At 37.3% G+C, this 22,256-nt stretch overlaps 1 protein-coding gene across 15 annotated transcripts in view; it reads left to right on the plus strand.

Annotated features, from left to right (window-relative positions):
* STAU2 (staufen double-stranded RNA binding protein 2) overlaps window positions 1–22,256 on the plus strand; it is a 312,929-nt gene that overhangs the window by 179,439 nt on the left and 111,234 nt on the right. For all 15 annotated transcript variants that reach the window (XM_086695695.1, XM_086695693.1, XM_086695694.1 and 12 more), the window contains one exon: window positions 7,226–7,533. In XM_086695695.1, the coding sequence (XP_086551821.1) occupies window positions 7,226–7,533 (308 nt within the window). The remainder of the gene's footprint in view (window positions 1–7,225; window positions 7,534–22,256) is intronic.

Consider the following 22,256-nt stretch of genomic DNA (forward strand, 5'->3'; position numbering starts at 1 on the left):
AAAAGAAAAACTCATTAGGCATCAATTTTGCCAGTAGCAACCAAGTAACTTTTCAGATAACCAATTCAAAAAGTTGAGGGCTGTTTTAAGATAATTGATGCTAATCAGGAAGCATGCCTGTTTTCTGAGATCGCAATCAACAAAATATTCTTTCTCATCAGAGAAGAAATAAAAATCGGAGGCATCAGCTTTCAAAATATGCACAAATAATTTACTTTCTTATTAAAATTTGGTGAATTGTCCATGATAGTAACTAAGTAGAAGCAGAGTCTACCCACATGCACTATATGTCAATCAGAGGAAATTGCCACCCCACCATTCTGGTCCTTCTCTCACTTACAAACAAGTATTTTTATCCCTATGTGAATTATTAATTTTTTTTGTTATGCAAAACTTACTGTGGCAGAAGGAGACCTGAGTATTATTAGGTATTTTTTTAGTATTTACTAAAAAACATTTAGGGGCCCCTGGGTGGCTCAGGTCAAGCGTCCAGCTTCAGCTCAGGTCATGATCTCGTGTACATGGGTTCAAGCCCCACATTGGGCTCTGTGCTGACAGCTCAGAGCCTGGAGCTTGGCTTTGGATTCTTTGTCTCCCTCTGTCTCTGCCCCTACCTTGCTTGTGCTCTGTTTCTGTCTCTCAAAAAATACAATGTTAAAAAGAAATATTTACACCAACAGTTTTGTGACAAAAAATCAAAAAATTAAAAGCTTTGGTATAAAAAGTGACAAATTTATTTTACTAAGAAGCAGCTGTGCACTCATTCCATGGACTTGCAGAGAAATCCTTCCGTATAGACTGGCATTAACCATTTGCATCAGTCTAGTGACATTATCCTTCTTACTGCATTGACTTGCTCTCTTGTTCTGATGCCCTGATACCAACTACAACTCAGTGACATTTATGTTCTTCAGCCTCTCTCAAAGAGTCAGGACATTACTGAACATTGAAAGGCAAGGTTCTCCTGAGTTTGCTTATCTGCACATATGATAAAATCTTTTAAGAGATCTTGATTCAAAATGTCCTCTACAACTCTTCCGGTAAAGACTGAAGCTCCATAAAGATGCTCCAGGAGGTTTTGCACGAACCAGAGGGTTCACATACACATTTGAAAGAAGCACAAACCCAAGGGGAAAAACATATAAAATGTTCATGATGGTCTGGCATTCCTCATTTCGTAAGATGTCCCAGTCCCTGGCAAGTTTGGGCTTTTAAAATCCTGTTTGACACAGGAAACAAAAGTAAACATGAACTATTAGGACTTAATCAAGATAAAACTGTTTCATCTACACAGTTAAGGAAACAGTCAACAAAACTAAAAGGCAGCCTCCAGAATGGGAGAAGATACTTGCAAGTGACATATCTGATAAAGCATTAGTATCCAAAATCTATAAAGAACTTCTCAAACTCAACACCCAAAACCAAATAATCCAGTTAAGAAATGGGCAGAAGACAGGAATAAACATTTTCCAAAGAAGACATCCAGATGGCTAACAGGCACAGGAAAAGAAGCTTAGTATCACTCATCATCAGGGAAATACAAGTCAACAGCACAATGAGATACCACCTCACACCTGTCAGAATGCCTAAAATTACCAACACAGGAAGCTACAGATGTTGGTGAGGATGAAGGGGAGGTAGAGGGGAGCCCTCTTACCCTATTGGTGGGAATGTATACCGGTACAGCTACTTTGGAAAACAGTGTGAAGGTTCCTCAAAAAGTTAAAAGTAGAACTCCCTTATGACCCAGCAATTGTATTACTAGGTATTTATCCAATGGTAAAAAAATACAGATTCGAAGGGGCACATGCACCTCCATGTTTATAGCAGCACTATCAACAATAGCCAAACTATGGAAAGAGCCCACATGTCCATCAACTGATGAATGGATAAAGAAGATGTGGTGTGTGTGTGTGTGCGTGCGCATGCACACACACACACACACACAATGAAATATTACTCAGCCATCAAAAAGAATGAAATCTTGCCATTTGCAACCACTTGGATGGAGCTAGAGTAATAAAAATGCCCATTTCATATGGTTATTATGGGGAGCTAAATGAGATAATTAATGTAAAGTGCTAGCATAATGCCAGTGTTGTATGTACAAGGTAGCTGTGTGCAATGGTTACAAACTGATAGTATGAAGATGGGAGGGAAAATCTAGGACAAAAGACAGATGATGGGAGAATGGGTTCAGGACATCCTAAGAGCATGAATATAATAGGATATAGCAGGCTTGAGCAAGGGAAATACATTTGAAGTCCATGAGCAAAACTGAGGTCCAGACTAACAGGAAATAAGGCACAAGCCTAGGTGGTTACATGAGAAGAAGTTTATCCTGCATAGTAATCAAATGTAAATTAATGTAACAGTGAAATATTATAGTGTCAGTAATTATTTAGAATAACTAAAGCCTGTTTCAACAGAAGGATGAGAAATCAGGTTTAGTTACACAATGCTAATAGAAGTATAGATTGTTGGGGCACCTGGGTGGCTCAGTTGGCTAAGCAGTCGACTTCTGCTTGGGTCATGATCTTACGGCTTGTGAGCCCACACAGCGTTCTGTGCTAACAGCTGGGAGCCTGGAGCCTGCTTCCGATTCTGTGTATGTCTCTCTCTCTCTGCCCCTCCTCCCCCCCCCCAAAATAAATAAACATTAAAAAAAATATTTGGAAGTATAAATTGTTATAGGTTTCCAGGAGGCCTAATTGGCAAATTAAGTTAGAGTCCTTAAGTATTTATAGCCTAAATTACACTTTGATTCTACTTTCAGAATCTTTACCCTTCTGAAAAGCTACTTAAATTTACAACAGGAAGAACCTAAACGAATTGTGACCAGTGCATTTACTCCGTTACTAATATTCAAGTTGAAAATCATTCAGTGGTTGACTGCAGAAATCCACATGTGTCTTTATACTCTTTCAACATCTATTCTACTAGTTGAGCTCTGTAGAAAGGAATCTTCTTTATTCGTGAAGAAAAGTCAACGCAGGCTTTACTGTAGAATAAGGGAGTCTGAACCCTGCGTGAGTTCTTATACTGTGAGGTAATGCCTCTCTTGAGTGTTGAGAGAGCATTTTTGTTGCTTTATAATATTGTTATTGGCAAGCCCGTTACTGCTGTATAATAACAATACTGAAGTAATGCTGTTAGTTTCTTGATTTCTTAAATTGAGTGTCGAATTTAGAGTCATAACATTTAAATTATTCTTCAAATAAGAGTTACATGTGGTATTTATGCAGCTAGTGAAAAAACAAAAACCAATAAGACATTTCATTTATCAAATTGGTAAATATTTTTACAACTTTATTGAGGTATAATTGAAGTATAATAAGCTGCACATAAGGTATTCAGTTTGAACACTTTTGACATATGACCTGTTTTTACTTACAGCACTTCTGACACCAAATATATGGGGATCTTTTTCCCCATACCAACCATTTCTCCAATTTTCCAGAAACCAGTTGGGTGTCCGACAGTTCCACTCAATTCTGACACTACCCAGAATGGAAAGTAGACCCCCACAGATAAGGACACTGTCGCACAAGACTGCCCCACTTCAGATGCCAGGCACAAGTCCTTTGCTGCCACCTGTACTTCTGGCCAACAGGCTATAAATTTAGGGGGTTCCCCCGACCCTCTCCTCAAGTTTGATCATGTGCTAGAATGGCTTACAGAACTCAGGAAGATATTTTATTTACTATCACTGGTTTATTATAAAGGATATAACATGAACAGTTAGAAGGGTCTCGACCATAGCAGTTGGCATCGGGATGCACCAAACCTCCCAGCATGTCAATATGTTTGAAACTCAGGAGGTCTCCGAGCTTCATCATTTGGGGGCTTTTTATGGAGGTTCCATTACATAGACATGATTGATTAAATCATTGATCGTTGGTGCTTGAACTCAAATCTTTAGCTCCTCTCACCTCCCCAGAAGTGAGGTTCTTATTTTGGTATTGGATATTATTTAAAGATCTTCTCCCTTATCTACACTAACAGAAAGCAGAGGCGCAAAGATGTTTTAATAATAATAATATCCAATACCAAAATAGGGGGAAAAAGGTACTTTCATATATGAATATGGGAATGTGAAATTGTTACAACTTTTGTGGAGCTGTGCCAATTTGGAGCAAATTGTTAGCGTCAAAAAACACCTAAAATGCATGTTGTTCGAACTAGCAATTCTGTTTCTAACTTAAATAAATTTTCTTATAAACAAGGATTTAAAAGGGGCGCCTGGGTGGTGCAGTCGGTTAAGCGTCTGACTTCAGCCAGGTCACGATCTCGCGGTCCGTTGGGTTCGAGCCCCGCGTCAGGCTCTGGGCTGATGGCTCGGAGCCTGGAGCCTGTTTCCGATTCTGTGTCTCCGTCTCTCTCTGCCCCTCCCCGTTCATGCTCTGTCTCTCTCTGTCCCAAAAATAAATAAAAAACGTTGAAAAAAAAATTAAAAAAAAAAATAAACAAGGATTTAAAAACAAAAATGTTTATCACTATGTTGTTTACAGTTACAAAAATTTGGAAACAAGTTAGATGTCCAACAATATGGGCTTGTTTAAGGTAATAGTTTGTATAATTAAATATTATGCTTTAATATTAGTAGTAAAAGTCTATTGTTTTATAAACAACAGGATCATATGGTATTCCTGTGTTTTAGCACATTTTTTCACCTCAACAACAAAAAAGAGTTCATATAAAAAATACTAAAACTTTATCTTTAAAGCAAAATGCTAAAAATAGTTTCCTCTGTTTAGTGAGATTTATCTGTTATTTTTTCCAGTGCATATATTTTTTAAGTTTATTTATTTATTTTGAGAGAGAGAGAGAGAGGAAGAGAGGGAGAGAGCACATCTCCGCACAAGTGAAGAAGGAGCAGAGAGAGAGGGAGAGAGAATCCCAAGTAGGCTCCAAGCAGTCAGCACAGAGCCTGACATGGGGCTCAAATTCACAGACCGTGAGATCATGACCTGAGCTGAAATCAGGAGTCAGATGCTTTACTGACTGAGCCACCCAAGTGCCTTGATGCATATTTTCTTTAAAAAATTTTATTTGAAATTTTTTCCTGATTATAAAACTAACACAAAAGCATAAAATCAATCCATAAAATTGGACTGATATATGAATTTGAGCTATAAATTATTTTATAAAATAACTTCTTTGTTTTGATGTTATCAGGATAAAGTCCTTGGAGTTTGGCCCTCCCTACCTCCACTTTTTACCTTTTGCAGTTCCCACCTCCCTCTTCGTGCCCTAGTGGTAAGGAAATGCCTGAGGTTTCCTGGCACACGCATTTGGCCGGTCCCTGCCTTTGTCTGTCTGCCTTTAGTTTTCTTCCTCCTCAGCTTTATTCTCCTTATCCCTTGAAATCTGCTGTCAGATTTCAGCATGTTCAGGCATGTTCGAGAAGCCTTTCCTGAGCTCCTAGTGCTTAACCTTTCTCACCCCACTGCTCTCTAGATTCATTTCTTCTGAGCCACCTGCCACATATTAGCCCTTTTCATTTTCCTCTCCCAACAGAATGAGCCTCACTGGAGGTCAGGACAGTATTGGTTAGCACAGCACCTAGAACCTAGCAATAGAAGCTTAACTATGTGTGTGTACACGCACGTGTATAAGTGAACAGTAGAAATAAAGATGTGATGGGATCAAGTAGCATGGAGTGTTGGAAGAAGTGTGAATATATCTGCATGACTGGAGCGTGAGATCTTTATGAAGAATTTAGATGAGGATAGAAATGTAGGGAGGAGCCAGATAATTAAGGGCTTGATATGGCATCCCAAGGAATTTGGATTTTATAGCATAGTGATGGGAAGCCAGAAAAGATGTTTATGTAAGAAAATCACTAGCCTTAGCATTTTTCATAGTGTTAGTTGTTATCAATGTTATGTAAAAAACTGGGATTTGGAATTTTTGAACCACTATATTGGACTCCTGAAATTAATATAACACTGTATGTTAACTATACTGGAATTAAAATCTAAATTAAAAAAAAACTTAGATATAAAATAAATTTGGGAAGTCCTGGGTAAAACCAAGTTGAATAGATTTTTATTCTTTTGGACTTCTCAGTCTTTACTATGCTAATATGCATTTTTAATCCTCCAAAAGGTAGGTATGTGTGTGTGTGATATAATTTACATTATTTCCCAGATTTATTTATCATAGAACACTTCTATTTGGGACTATGTTATAGACATTTGGGGAAATAGACACTAGTATCAGTGAAACCTTTTAGTGATTGTTACAGTAGTTCAGGTGAGAAACATTGAAGGCTTGAATCAGAAGGTTAATGGTTGGAGAGAGAGAGAGAGGAGAGAGAGGCAGGCAAGAGCATGGTAATTAGGTTTTATCTGTCAGAACACATTCTCCAGAAGTGGTGATTTCTCAGTAATTTTATAAGATAGCATGATTTGTGATTTGCTAATATCTGATCCAAAGACATTAGAACAAGCAGTGTGAAATGCAGTTTGAAACATCTCTCAGATAAATGGTGGTCAGAGGAAAGTGCTTCTATTTATATGTTTACAACCCCACCAACTGATAACATAGCCCCAGGCTCACTCCTTTTGATATCAGAACCTGTCCACCGTCTGGCATGAACTAATGCACTTGATGATGAAGGGACAGATTCTAGACTGAATATGGTGACTACTTGTTACTGGGTGAGGCAAAGCCAGGAGTCTAGGTTGGACAACCGAGCAGATAGATGGTGGTATCATAATGAGATTTGCAAGATAGGACAGTGTGCCAGTGTTGGGAAGAAGGCACTCTGTCACTCTTTGAAATGTTCATGAGTGAGAGTTGTCTGTGGGACACCCTTGTGAAGAGGAACCGCACCCGGAGGCCATCAGGTCTATGAGTTTGTACCTCCGATGATTTGGACTGATCCCAGCCCTCATTTTACCTACTGTCTCTCAGTTGCTGTGTATGTTAGAGGTTCATGTCTCTATGAGATCATAAAAAATTAAATTGCACGTTGAAGACCGAGCACATTCCTAATCTTTTTAAACTTCTGATTTTAGGAATATTGAACTATATATTATTCATCTATATTATTCATCTCTAAACGGAGGCTGCCCCTGCCTCTGCAGGTATGAGGAAGATGCTTGATTGACAGTGTTTCTTACTACTTGGTTACTAAACCAAGTAAAAGCATTAAGTTAACTATTTTATTTTTAATTATTTTAAGTGTAGTAACACTGTTCCTTCATTTTATTTATAGCTCCAAAAGGAATTCTTCATTTGTCTCCTGATGTTTATCAAGAGATGGAAGCCAGCCGCCACAAAGTAATCTCTGGCACTACTCTAGGCTATTTGTCACCCAAAGATATGAACCAACCCTCAAGCTCTTTCTTCAGTATATCTCCCACATCGAATAGTTCAGCTACCATTGCCAGGGAACTCCTAATGAATGGAACGTCTCCTACAGCTGAAGCCATAGGTTTAAAAGGAAGTTCTCCTACTCCCCCTTGTTCTCCAGTACAACCTTCAAAACAACTGGAATATTTAGCAAGGATTCAAGGCTTTCAGGTATGAATTACAAGCAAAAACAAAAACAAGAAAAAAAATTCATTAGCCCCAAATCCTTCATCTCTATCCATCAGAAAGCTCATTCTTGCCTGCTAGTGTGATCTATATGCCACTTACATTGTAAAGTATCAGGAACACAGAGGTCAGAAAAAAGAGAGCCCTATGCACGTGCCTCATTTTTTTTTTTTTTCATTCTATCCATTCATCTTTTGCTTCCTGGCTCTCCTCCGTTTTTCTACTTCTTCCTATTATTTATTTTTTTTTTTGAATATTTTTAATTCACTGTTCTGTCTTCCAGTTGGTCTTGATTGGGTGCATCTATCTTCTCACTCTGTCTTCCACAAACAAAAATTCTGCCTTTCATACATTTGGTGTTAGTATTTAGCACTAAGTTCTCCCTCATTTACAATAAGGCTGAGGTTTTCTAATGATGATTTTATTTCCATAGCAGTTTTGAAGTCGGCATTCTATTGCTAGTAATGATTCAGGTATACCGTTAAGGTACAACATCCTAGAACTCTGTTATCTTAGGAGTCAATTAAACATGGTATTAGAACAATAAGGACATGCTTTCTAGTTGTTTGAAGCATAAAAACATGTATTTGTTTTAGTGGATCACGTTTTGAACCGTGTAGGGTAGGACCTGCCTCAGTACTAATAATTCTGTTTTACTGGTTAGTCTAACTCTAGCTCACAGCTCACTGAACTTGTGTATATGAATTTGGGAATGGGAATTTTTTCCCCTATTCTTTGTTCCTTTAGGAAAAAACCCCAGCAGTCCTTTGTGGATAGAGCTTTTAAAATAATTGTTAACTCTAGGAAGAGGAAATACCTATGTTCTGATTTCTTAGTTGCCTTGAAAATCATGTACTGAACTGTAACTGCTGACTTGACTGGATGAACAGCCGTGTGCTTGTGCGTAGAAAGAGTGTACTGCACCCTCAGATCTCACTGTTCTCATCCCCTTTTCCATCTCAGTCTTATTCCCTAAGACCAAAAACTGTAATTTCCTTTAGAAATGCTCTAGAAGATCTGTATTGTGTAGAATGATCATGTATTTATAAAAATTTTACCAGTTTAGATATGAAATCAGAAAGAAGATCTTGTGTTTTGGCAGGTATTTTGCATGGTTTTTTTTTTTGTTGTTTGTTTGTTTGTTTGTTTGTTTGCCTTCACAGAAACCCGATTCTTTCAAATCTATTGCCAGGTAATCGTTAGTGTTTTTAATCAGACTATTAATATGAATTGAAGAAGCTGTTATCACTTATTGGCTCTGTCGTCTGAAATTTTAAACACTTGATTTAAAGTTAAAAAATTTTAGAATTTGTTTTTGTTGTTTACCTTAAGAATGACAATAAATCACTGTTTAAAATAAAAAGAACTTGATTTATATAGTTAAAGTACTGGAGAAAAGCTAATAATTCTTAGTTTTATCTATAATCTGCACACAATGAACTAGAAATAAACTGTGATGAAAAGAAATTCACTGCTTATTTACAAACCTAGTCATTTAGAAATGTCTGAGAATAACACTGCATTTTTATAGAAACAAAGCACAAAATACATTCAAGCTCTGAATTGATTTTTTTGCTTGGAGATGTTATTATGGTAGATGTAATTTTGCTGCCAGAAAAACTACTTAAATTTTTTTATTTGTATTTATTTGTTAATTCTTGGTAATGATAACAATTATAATTTTATAATTACTTTAGTCAAAATGGAGAGTCTGTTTCCCTTATTATTGGGCTGACTGCTCAGACCTCTTTATAAAGCTTATGCTAAGATGATATACTCTTATTTATGACAAGTTAAACATTTCCAAATTCGTGTACTGTGATTTTTACATACTAATGAACATAAACAGATGGTTTGAAAACATGACTGTGCTTCTTTGGTCGAATGAGCTTGGTATTGAGTGAAATCCTGTGTCACGGAGAGATCACAGCCTGCATCTGAGCAGTGAACAGAATCTTTGTGGGAAATGGCTTAGTGTCTTCTCAGGCACATGGCATATCTTCATGATGTCACAGTAAAAGGTTCTTCATAGTTGAGAGTTTGTAGGTTACTAACTTTATCAGGTATCTTTACATGGTAGAAAAACATGTAGACTGTTTCTCTTTCTTAAATGTTTTGACTGGACTGTAGTTTAGAAGTTATAGGGTCAGCTTGTTATGGATTTCATGCTATTCTGTTATTTTTCTTTCTGGAATTTAAAACAATAAATTCTTTTTCTGTGTTTCTAGGTTAGTACTTTTTTATTTTGTTATTGTACATTGAATAGATATTACTGCTTATTGAATATTGTATAAACCCTTCTTTGGCCTTCCTTGACCATTTGAATTTGATTTAAGCCTATCAGAGCCTTTGTATGTGACAGCTATATTGTATTACAAAGTAAAAATATATTAGTGTACTGAAAACTAAGTTGTTTTAGCTTTAAATTTTTTTCATTACTCAATCTTTAATTGAAATTTATAAATTACAGAAAGCCTATTTGCTTACTAGAATGTAGGTATTAAGCTCACATTTTTTGCTTAAATCTACAAAATAATTAAAATTATTATGCAATTGAAGTTATTATTAATAAAGCTGACTTCACAGAGCAGAATGTGACTGAACACCTGCACATTCTTGGTACTTTTATCACTGTTTGGGCTCACCTTAAGTTTTATCATATTTTAGATGCAAGCGTCTGGATCCCTGTCATAAATGAGTGTTTCTTTGAAGTTTTATTGAGTGCATGTTAACTATCCTCTTTTAAAGTCTGAATGTTCTTATTGATTGTCTTATTATTTTCTAGCAAGAAAAGTTTTTTTAAGTTTTTATTTATTTTTGAGAGAGACAATGTGAGCGGGGAGGGGCAGAGAGAGAGAGAGAGAGAGAGAGAGAGAGGGAATTCCAAGCAGGCTGTGCGCTGCCAGCTCAGAGCCCTACGTGAGGCCCAAACTCACGAACTGTGAGCTCATGACTTGAGCCAAAAGAGTCAGATGCTAAACTGACTGATCCTGGCACCCCAAAACTATTCAGCTCTTTAAATGTTTAATGTTTATTTATTTTTGAGAGAGAGAGATGGAGACAGAGCGTGAGTAGTGGAGGGGCAGAGAGAGAGGGAGACACAGAATCTGAAGCAGGTTCCAGGCTCTGAGCTGTCAGCACAGATCCCGATGCGGGGCTTGAACTCATGAACTGGGAGACCTGCACTGAAGTCAAACGCTTAACCAACTGAGCCAACCTGGTGCCCTGTAACTATTCAGCTTTTTAAAGACAGTTATTATGGCGGAGACATTCTTGAAGTGCTGTGCATTTGAACTGAAGTAGATTTTGTTTTGTTGTGTTATAATTTACGTTATTCTAAGTTATAACATTAATATGCTTGGCCATACTAATTTTATTAGAAATCTAGATTTGTATAATTAGATATAAACAGTTTCTTTGTCTTTTGGTTCTTGTACTAATTCCAGTGTATGTGTATGGGTAGGGTGGTTCCCACACAGCACCAAGTAATTCTCAGGACACCAGCAAGGTGTCAGAATTCAACTCAATTCCGATACTGTTTCCATGGAGACAGCATCAGATGCCCCAGGTCAAGGGTTCAGTCCTGCAAGACACCCTCAGCCCTCCACACCAACTATTAGATGCCAGTAGCAAGCCCAGGTTGCTGCCTGTACTTTTGACTGACCAGCCAACAATCAGAGGTTCCCACAACGTCCTCCTCAGGTTCAGTAATTTGCTAGAGCAACTCCCAGGACTCCCGAGAATTTTACTTCCTAGATCACCCGTTTATTGTGAAAGGATATAAGTCAGAGCAGCCAGAGGGAAGGGCACAGAGCTTCCACGCCTTCTCCTGGCGCACCACCTTCCCAGCACCTCCATGTGCTCACCAACCCAGAAGCTCTCAGAATCCTGTCCTTTTGGACTTTTACGGGGGCTTCATTATGAAGCCACGATTGGTTAAATCATTGACCATTGGCGATTGATTCAACCTCCAGCCCCTCTCCCATCCCCCAAGGTCAGGGGGATGGGACTGAAAGCTCTAACCCTCTAATCATTGTTTGGCTCCATTGGCGATCAGCTCCCATCCTTAGCAAACGACTCTATCGCTTTCAATACTTAGGAAATACCAAGGGTATGGGGAGCTAGTATCAGAAAAAAGGGGTGAAGACCAAATGTATATTTCTTATAAATCATAGTATCATGCTGTATTTTAATGAGTCATTACAAAAGTGATTTGATTGGAAATGAAAATTCTTTTAGCAAGTTATCCTTTCTCGATGAATTTAATTTCAGTTTGCTATTCTCTGTCCCCTTTTTGTGATCATCATCCATTGAATAGTGTTGATTTTGAAACCTCTGGATAAACTATAAGCTAGGTTTGCTTTTTTCACATTAAGAATATAAACAAAGAAATAGTTGTCGTCTTAGTTAAACCATAATTATTTTTGCAAAATCAAGGAGGGTTTTATAGAGGGTTTTTTTTTTTATTATTTTGAGTTTTAGATGTTAGTACTGTTTCTAGCAAGATGAAAATGTCAGTAGAAAGCTTTAAAATATCTACTTAAAATCTTTCTTTCAAATACAATTCAAACTTAATACATTTCAACTGGTTTTATCTCCTTTTATGAAGTTTAATATGATTATAGCAGGCTTATTTTACAGTTACAGGCTTCCTTTAAATATTTATTTTAACATATATGGCATATAACATTAAAAAAACTTTTTTAGCATTTATTTATTTTGAGAGAGAGAGTCAATGCAAGCAGGGGAGGGGGCAGAGAGAGGGAGACACAGAATCCGAAGCAGGTTCCAGGCTTTGAACTGTCAGTACAGAGCCTGACGTGGGGCTTGAACCCACAAGCCATGATATCATGACCTGAGCCAAAGACGGACGTTCAACTGACTAAGCCACCCAGGCGCCCCTATGGCATATAACATTTTAAGAATATGGCCGTAATACAGATTCCATTAAGAATTAATATGGAAGGTAGCTGACCAATCTGAGAATCAACCTTTTGTCTTTCCTTTTTCATTCTTCCCTGTACCTCATTTTTTATAATCCAAGTATTTATCATCAAAGAGGCTATTTGCAGCTTTTTTTTTTTTTTAAGAATGAGGGATCTATTTTTTTCAAAGAGCAATATAAATTAAACTTTGTAGGTTTTTTTCGTAGAATATGGAGAAAGAAATCATGCATATATATATATATATATACCCCCCCACTTAGAAATATGTTTTTCCCCAATTTTAGATTTATCCTTGAAACATAACTTGCTACATTATTTCTCAGCCCAAATTTTCATCTATGCCACTACAGAAATGGCTGTGTAAAATGGGGAGAAGTTACTCAGAGTGCAATGAGTAAAATACATTTGTGGGTTTGTTATGGGGTCAACAGATTCTGCTCTGATTTGCAGTTGCTTTTTTTAAAAAATTTATTTAGTTAGTTAGTTAGTTAGTTAGTTATTTAGTTAGTTTTAGAGAACACACTTGGGGCAGAGGGAGAGAGAGAGAGAGAGAGAATCCTAAGCGTACTCTGCTGCTTAGCACAGAGCCCTATGCAGGGCTTGATCCCAGCACCTAGGGATCATGATCTGAACTGAAATCAAGAGTCAGACGCTCAAATGACTGAGCCACCCAGGCACCCCTGCAGTCATTCTTTAAAAATCCCTTTTGGATTTGGCCTTTACTTTCCAAAGATGTTGGAGACTTGGTTTAGTATTTGAACTCTCCCAAAGGCTTGGTGTTTCTATAGTGACCCTAAAATTCAGGTTTGTTCTTCAAATGGGCAACCCAAGTTTGTGCAGACTGACTTATTGTCTCTGGTATCATTATACCTTGACATATTTTGCCAAACTCCCAAAAGTATGCAGACTACATATTACAAAACTGTACTTCTGTAAAAACCAGTGGAATTATCTATCAACTCATTTTGCTGAAATTTCTAACTCTATAGAAAAAAACTTCTGGTTGAGGGGTGCCTGGGTGGCGCAGTCGGTTAAGCGTCCGACTTCAGCCAGGTCACGATCTCGCGGTCTGTGAGTTCGAGCCCCGCGTCGGGCTCTGGGCTGATGGCTCAGAGCCTGGAGCCTGTTTCCGATTCTGTGTCTCCCTCTCTCTCTGCCCCTCCCCCGTTCATGCTCGGTCTCTCCCTGTCCCAAAAATAAATAAACGTTGAAAAAAAAAGAAAAAAAAAAAACAACTTCTGGTTGAAAGAAAGAAATCCTGATGCATATAAACCAATGTCAGTAACAATAATATAGGTAAGAATCAGGCAAGCCTTGAGTAAAATAGTCCCTTATTACTACATGCATTTATTCTGGACTCACTTCACCCTAAGTCACTACAGAGTACAACCATGGAACTCAAAAGGACAAAGACATTCATCTTGGAGCCTTGATGTACCAGCACGCACATAGTAAGACATATAAGGTATTTTAAAGAAAAAGTACTATACAAACATGGAAAGAGCCTTTCCTACCACAGTGACTTTGATGTGGTACAGAAAAAAACAAAGGCTGTCATGAATGTGTCTTCCCCAAGTAGAAATACCTAGCTTTCTCTGTTTGTATCAAACTTCAGCTCAGCATGAGAATTCTACTTGGAATCATTTGAAAATCAAATCTTTGAAGAAATTATTTTTCATCTAAAGGTGAATTAAATTTCCTTTTGCTAGAAAAAGTCGGCAATAATAGGATTTTTACTTAGGGACATGAGGTTCACTGTTCTACCCATCGAGTCTCTTCATGTTGGGCAAATAGCAATATACCCGTGCTCATTCTGAGTCATGTTGAAATGATCTATTTTTCTCTCTCCAGCAATCAGCTGTGTCTAAGATTTTTTTCATTAGTGACTGTGGTTAAAATTTCATATGTATTGTTCTCTTCTCACCCAGGATAAATCTTGAAAAAGAGAGCAATATGTGGAATTATTGCACGTAAAGGATTTTCTGCACACTGAAAAAAACAAACAACTAAGATAGCAGGCGCATGCTTCATTTTGGAAATATATGGGTAAATAAGGAAACGAAACTGACATTTACTGATTTAAGTAGGCTTTACAACCAGCGTGGAGCCCAGTGCAGAGCTTGAACTCACAACCCTGAGCTGAGATCAAGAATCAGATGCTTAACCAACTGAGCCACCAAGGCACCCAGATCTTTGTATTATTTTAAATCAAACTGTTGTATAGTGTTTGAAGATTGATCCCTGTAAGTAGGACTAAGTTTGTGGTGGAGGTCCATGGTCTTCTAGATAGTGGTTTAGTTATTGATTTTATTAATCCATTTATGCCCTCTATTAGATACATAACTGAGTCTGAGTTATTTAAGAGTTCTAACTCTTTTGAGCTGGAAGGAAGTTTGAATTTTATTCTGACATAAAATTTTATTATGTAAATACACATTTGAGGGACTACACAAGTAAAAGCATTCTATTAGCAATGTAGTTTACTCATTTCCCCATGTGGAATTATTAGTTAATTTTAAACCCTGACAGAGTTTAGGTTCTGGAAAGTTCTGCCATCTTAACAAGGTCACATCAAAAGGCAGACTTACTTGTCAGAGATAAGGGATATTTGAAAAACTTTCAACATGTTTTTGTCTGTATTACTGTCATTTTTTTAAGTTTAAGAAAAGCCCAGAATCAAGTCCTAAATTGGAACATTTGAGGAAACAAAGACCGCAGTTTGAAGATGATACAGTGACAGCTTGAATAAACCTTATTAAGAGAAAAATAGTAGCTAATGCATTAGTTTTCAGTAATCTCAGTATGTGAAAGAACTAGATGGATATGAAGTTAAATCTGGCTACAGAGTTTGTCAGCCCATTGAATACTGGAATTGATTTAGCTGAAGAACAGGAAATGGGACATCTGCTTATTCATTCTGGGCAAACACTTAATAAGTACCTACACATGATAGGTAACATGTCAAGCACTGGACACAGTAGGAATTATGGTCAAGTTGAGCACAGACAGGTAAATAAAACCAATATGCCAAAGGTTGGCTACTACCATAAATGAGTCCTGTCTCCAAGGATCATTGTTTGAACATTACACAACAGTTTGATAAAAATAATTAAAGATTTGTAGCATCTGCATGAAATAATGTCTGTAATGTCTGCCCCCATAGTAAGAGGCATAAGGGTCACCTGATAAGTGTTCACTTTAGGTGTAGTTAGCCATGTCAAGAATCACAAATAAGAACGAACAGCTCTGACCAAAGGAATTAGGGAAGAACAGCGGATGAGACATTTGAAATAACTTTTAAAGAGCACATAGAATTTTCAGGTGAATAAGAATTGCAGGCAGAAGCCAAGCACTGAAGAATGAAAGGACACAGCATTTCAGAAAATGCTTAGAGTCAAAGTGGAAGTGGCTGGCAGGGAGACTGAAAAGTTGTGTGTTGCTGGGAGTTTGGATTTTAGCTGTTAGGCAGAGACCAGGAACTTAACTTTTAAAAGGGTAGTGACATTGGTTTTGTATTTTAGAAAGACAATTCTACCAGTGATACAAAGGATGAACTAGACAAAAAAGAGACATGATTGGTAGCAAAAAGACCAACCAAAGTGGTTTTGTGTGAATCCAGGAGAGAAATAACAAAGACTAATGAATTAGGGCAGAGCTGGTGGGCATAGAGGAGTGGGGCTGAGGTACAGTTGTCTAAGGTACAACTGAGAGAATTAAATCATCTCTTGTGCTGATTTCTGTGAGGACGCTTTCACTAGCCTGGTCAAGGTGGCAGCAAGATGTATGTATGTTAAAGAGTAAGTAGAGACTATTTGAGGATACATAGACTACTTTTTCAGGAATTTCCAGGAGTGAAATAAAGTAGGATAGTATGAACGTGATGTGACTTGGGCAAGGTTTTATGTTTAGTGTGGATGAGATGAATAAACTTAGAAGAAATTAATGTTTAATGGCTAAACATGTGGAATTTAAGTTGCCTGAAATAAAGTTGTCCAGTACAGTTGTAAATGCATCTGGGGATCAGCAAGAAAGGATAGGACACACTGATTGGAGGGTCCTCTTTATTTAGATGTAATTGAAACCATAGAAGGAGGTAAGTTTGATTAGGGGAAATGGGTAATACTGTAGGAGAAATTCCAGATGAATGCTAACAATGTAAAGGGTTCATTTAGCCATTAATTCAACTGCAATATATTGAGCACCGCCTGCAGGCCAAGTATACTTCTTGGCCCTGAGGATATAGTGTAAGTGACAGTCAGGGTTTGTGCCCTCATGGAGCTACCATAAAACGGATGTGGAGGAGGTGGGATGTGGAGGAGGGGCAGGGGACAGGTGGAAGAACAGATAATCATATCTGAACACACGATAAACTCAAATGATATTAACATCCTAAGGTAACAGTTGTTAGGAAACTAATTGTGAGATTAATTATGATTATTTAGAAGTACATGCAATGACTTAGTGTCTCCAACTGTTGTGTCAAAGATAGCTGTGCTTTTTAAATGTTTGAATCATCCACATTGGCTATATAAACACACCCATTTTATCATGTAGTTTTGAAAAATGTGTGCAACCATGTGACTGCCACCGCAGTCAAGATGAGGATATTTCTATTACTATAAAAGTTTTCCTGGTGCCTCTTTGTAGCCTTTTTTCCTCACTACCACCCCACCCCCCCATGGCTACAGATAACCAAGCTGTCCTTTTGTAACTAAAGAGTAGTTTTGCCTTTTCAGGAATTTTATAAAAATGGAACCATACAGCATGCAGTTTTGCATCTGGCTTTTTTCATTCACTTGTAATGTTTTTTTTTTTTTATTTTTTATTTTTTTTTTAGCGTTTTATTTATTTTTGAGACAGGGAGAGACAGAGCATGAACAGGGGAGGGTCAGAGAGAGGGAGACTCAGAATCTGCAACAGGCTCCAGGCTCTGAGCTGTCAGCACAGAGCCCGACGCGGGGCTTGAACTCACGGACCGAGAGATCATGACCTGAGCCGAAGTCGGCCGCTTAACCGACTGAGCCACCCAGGCACCCCATCATTCACTTGTAATGTTTCTGAAATTCATCCATGTTGCATATATCAGTAGTTTCTTTTTTTTTAACTACTTGTCCACTATATGGATGTATGCCACAAATTGTTTCTCAGTTTACCTGTTGATGGACATTTGAGTTGTTTTCAGTTTGGTGCTATTATGAATAAAGCTGTTTATGATTATTCTTGTACAAGATTCTTAAAAGATTTTTTTAACATTTATTTATTTGGGAGAGAGAGATGCAGAGAGGCAGAAAGAGAGGGAGAAAGAGAATCCCACACAGTCAGTGGATCCTTCACGCTGTCAGTGAAGAGCCTGACATGGGGCTCAAACTCAAGAACTCTGAGATCATGACCTGAGCTGAATCAAGAGTTGGCTGCTTAACTGACTGAGCCACCCAGGTGCCCACATGTACAAGATTTTATGCAGACATCTTTCTAATTCTCTTGGAAAAATTTCTTGGAGTAAAATTGTTGGGTCCCATGGTAAGTGTTCATACAAATTTATAACAAACCATCAGATTTTTTTTTCAATATACTGTAACATATAACATTCCTACTAGCAGTGTATGAGGGTTTCATGTATTGGCATGATCAGTCTTATTCTACTAAGACTATAGCAGTATCTCATTTATATTTTAATTTGTATTTCATTGATGACCCATATGATGAACTTCTTTTCATGTGCTTATTGGCCAATTATATATCTTTGTGAAATGTTCACATCTTTGCCCAGTTTCTAATTGGGTTTTTTTTGTTGTTGTTCTTATTATGGAGTTATGAGAGTCCTTTTTCTATTCTGGGTATAAGTCCTTTGTGTTGCAAATATTATCTCTCTACCAGGATGATCTTGACATACTCAATTTCATCTGCAAAGAGCCTATTTCCAAATAAGTTCACATTCAAAAGTATAGAGGTTAGGACTTGGACATATCTTCTGAGAGCCATTGTTGAGCTCACTGTATATTTATTGCTTTCATCAAATTTGAGAAATATGGGGCCATATTTTCTTTGAGTAAATTTTTTGCCCCCTTTCTCTCTTTTCTTCTGGGACTCCATTTATGTGCATTTTTTAAAATATTATCCCAGATTCCTTAGCCTTTATTCATAAAAAAATATTGTTTTCTCTGAACTTTATTTTACTTTTAAAACAATTTTTAATGTTTATTTGTTTTTGAGAGAGACTGTGAGCGGGGAGGGGCAGAGAGAGGGAGACACAGAATCTGAAGCAGGCTTCAGGCTTCGAGCTGTCAGCACAGAGCCTGACGCGGGGCTCAAACCCACATACTGTGAGATCATGACCTGAGCCAAAGTCAGACATTTAACCAACTGAGCCACCCAGGCACCCCTTCTCTGAACTTTAAATTGTATTATTTCATTGATCTATAAGTTACTGACTCTTTTGTGTATCTCCTTCATCCAGTGAATTTTTCTTTAAACTTTGGATATTGTATTTTCATTTCTAGAATTTCCATATGGTTCTTTCCAAAGTTTTGGTTTTTCTGCTGAGATTTCCTGTCCATTCATGCATTATGCTTGTATTTTCCTTTACATCCTTAAGAAAAATAGGTGCTTGGCTTTAAACACCTTTTCTGCTCTTTTCAACATCAGATATATTGGATTTGGTCTCTATTGATTGCCTTTTCCCTTAAGTATGAGTCACCTTTTCCTGTTCATTACAGGTCAAGTAATTTTGGATTGAATCCTGACAATTGTCGATGATACATTATAGAGACTCTGGATTCTGTTACATTCCTCTGCATAGTGTTGGGTTTTGTTTTCTGAAGCAGTTAACCTGGCTGGACTCAAACTCTGAACCTTGTCTCTCATCTTAAACTTTCTATTCTCTTGGCTTCTGCAATAGTAGTCTCTTCTGGTTCTCCATCAACTTCTTGTCAACTGCTAAAAAGAAGAACCTGATAGAATTTGTTGGTTCCTGCTCCCTATTAAAAGTGATTTCAGTGGAAATTTTTTGTAATGACATTCATGATAGAGGAGAAAGTTCAGATAGTGATAGTCATATTGTCTTAGAGTAAAAATAAAAATAGCTAAAAAAAAAATAGTCATAGGTAGTATTTCCTACCACTTTGCATTTGCAACATAAGCAGCAACTTCTTACCTTTTGGAAATCAAGTAGCATTTATTGATATTTGTTTGTTCAAGTTTCTTGGTCCCCATTGCTAGGCTTCCCATGATTAGGCATCTGTCAACAATTTTTTTTCTCTCTAAATCTCTAACTTAATGAAGAACCTTTAGCTTCTTTGTCATTATGCTTTGGATACTGTAATTTTCCAGGCTTTTTGCCAGAAACTTTTTTTTCCTGCATCCTGTTTCCTTTTGATATCATAGGTAGAAACTACCACATTGCCCAGTGACTTTATTTTTCTAATGCAAAGAAAATCTCCACTGATTACCTTCTCTTGTGTTTAAAGGTTCTTTTAATATAAAACTCTGATATGTGTAGAAAAACTTGTTTATCTGATACCTACTCTAATGGGTGCTGGGCCTCTCCTTATCTCCTTTATTCTGAAGCACTAAAGGTTTTCTTTTATTAGTGGCCTTTAAAAAATAATTTTAGGGGCACCTGGGTGGCTCAGTCAGTTAAGTGTCTGACTTCAGCTCGGGTCACAATCTCATGGATTGTGAATTTGAGCCTCACATTGGGCTCTGCAGGGACCATGCAGAGCCTGCTTACAATTCACTGTCTCCTCCTCTCTGCCCCTCCCTGCTCACGCTCTCTCTCTGTCTCTCTCAAAAACAAATAAACATTTAAAATAATAATAATAAAAATATTTTAAACTTAGGTAGAAATATAGTACAGAACTTAATGTTAGCAATGATACAACCATAGTATAATTGTCAGTACTGGGAAATTAATGATGATACAATCTTATTCAAATTTTCCGGTTTTCCTACGAGTGTCCTCTTTCTGGTCCAGGCTCCAGTCTAGTATTCCACAGGGTATTTAGTTGCAATGTCTCTTAAATCTTTTCCAATCAAGTAACAGTTCTTTAGTCTTTCATGATCTTAATACCTTTTTTTAATGTCTTATTATTTATTTTTGAGAGAGAGAGAAACAGAACGTGAATGAGGGAGGGGCAGAAAGAGGAGGAGACAGAGGATCTGAAACAGGCTCTGCGCTGAGAATGCAGACCCTGATGCAGGGCTTGAACTCAAGAACCATGAGATTATGACCTGAGCTGAAATCAAGAGTCGTTTAACCAACTGAGCCACCTAGGCAACCCCTATGATCTTAACACTTTTGAATAATGTGATGACTTATTTTGTAGGATGTTCTTGAATTGGGTTTTTCTAAAATTTTCTCATGATTGGTTGAGGTTGAGCATATTTTTGGTAAGAATCTCACAGAATTGATGCTGTACCATTCTCAGTCCCCCATATGCTGCTTTGTTTATAATATAATCTTCTTAAATATTTCCTTCACAAAGAGTAAGAACCATATCAGACACTGTTAAAATTTTTGTTTCCAATGTCAGACATAGTTTAGAAAATTCAAGAAGAAAAGGAAAGTCTATTTTATTTACCAACACTTTTATTCCTTTCTGTTTTTTCTTCCTTTCCCAATGGAGTTCCAAGATCCCTGCTTTTATCATTTCCTTTCTGTTTCAAAAACTTACTTTAGCCATTCTGTTAGAGTAGGTCTACTGGCAACCTATACTCAAATTTCCACTCATTTGAGAAAGTTTTGGACTCCCCTCATTCCTTAAGGGTATTTTTGCTCAATATAAAATTCTGGGTTGACAGTTCTTTCAGCACTTTAAAAATGTTGTGCCAGTTCCTTATGATCTCCATGGTTTCTGCCAAGACACTGCTGTCCCATTGTTTCACCTCTGTAGGTCAGGAGTTGTTTCTCTCTCACTGCTTCCAAGATTATTCTCTGTCTTTAATTTTCAGAAGGTTGATTATGTTGTGTCTTTGTGTTTATTCTGTTTAGGATTTGCCCAGCTTCTCGAAGCTATAGGCTTATATCTTTTACCAAAATTGTGTACATTTTTAGCCATTATTTCTTCAAATTATTTTTAGCCCCAATCACTGTCTCTCCTCCTTCCGGGATTCTGATGACACAAATATTAGATCTTTGTTATGTCCCAGAAATTTCTGTGGCTCTGTTCATTTTTTCTCAGTCTATTTTCTCTCTGTTGTCCAGATTGGGGAATTTCTGTTTTTCTATGTATAAGTGTACTAAATCTTTTCTGTCCTCTCCACTGAGTTTTTAATTTTGGTTATTTTATTGTTCAGTTATAAAATGTCTATTTGATTCCTCTTATATCTTCAATTTCTTTGGGGAGACTACATTTTTTCATTTTTTAAATGTGTGTGTCATTGCCTTTTAAAGCATTTTTATAATGGCTCTTTAAAACATTTGTCAGATGAATCTAACACCTATGTCATCTTGGTGTTGGCATCTCATGATTGTCTTTTGTCATTCAAGTTGAGATCCTGGTTCTTGGTATAATGAATGATTTTCTATTGAATCCTGGACATTTCAGGTATGATAAATCTCGCTGTCTTACTTGTCTTCTGTTTTAGCAACCCTAACACTGCACCAACTAGGAGTATAGGAGTGCCACCTTGTTACTTGTTATGGGTAGAAGTTTACTTTTTCCACTGAGTTCTGTTGACATTGTTGTCGGAGAAGGGGGACTTAGTATAGCTGAATAGTGGTGAAGGTCCTGACCCTCCACTATGCCAGTTCTGAAACTACCC

The sequence above is a fragment of the Puma concolor genome, chromosome F2 (genome assembly GCF_028749965.1).
Source record: "Puma concolor isolate L17-30 chromosome F2, mPumCon1.1.hap2, whole genome shotgun sequence".
In the NCBI taxonomy this organism is placed as follows: Eukaryota; Metazoa; Chordata; class Mammalia; order Carnivora; family Felidae; genus Puma; species Puma concolor.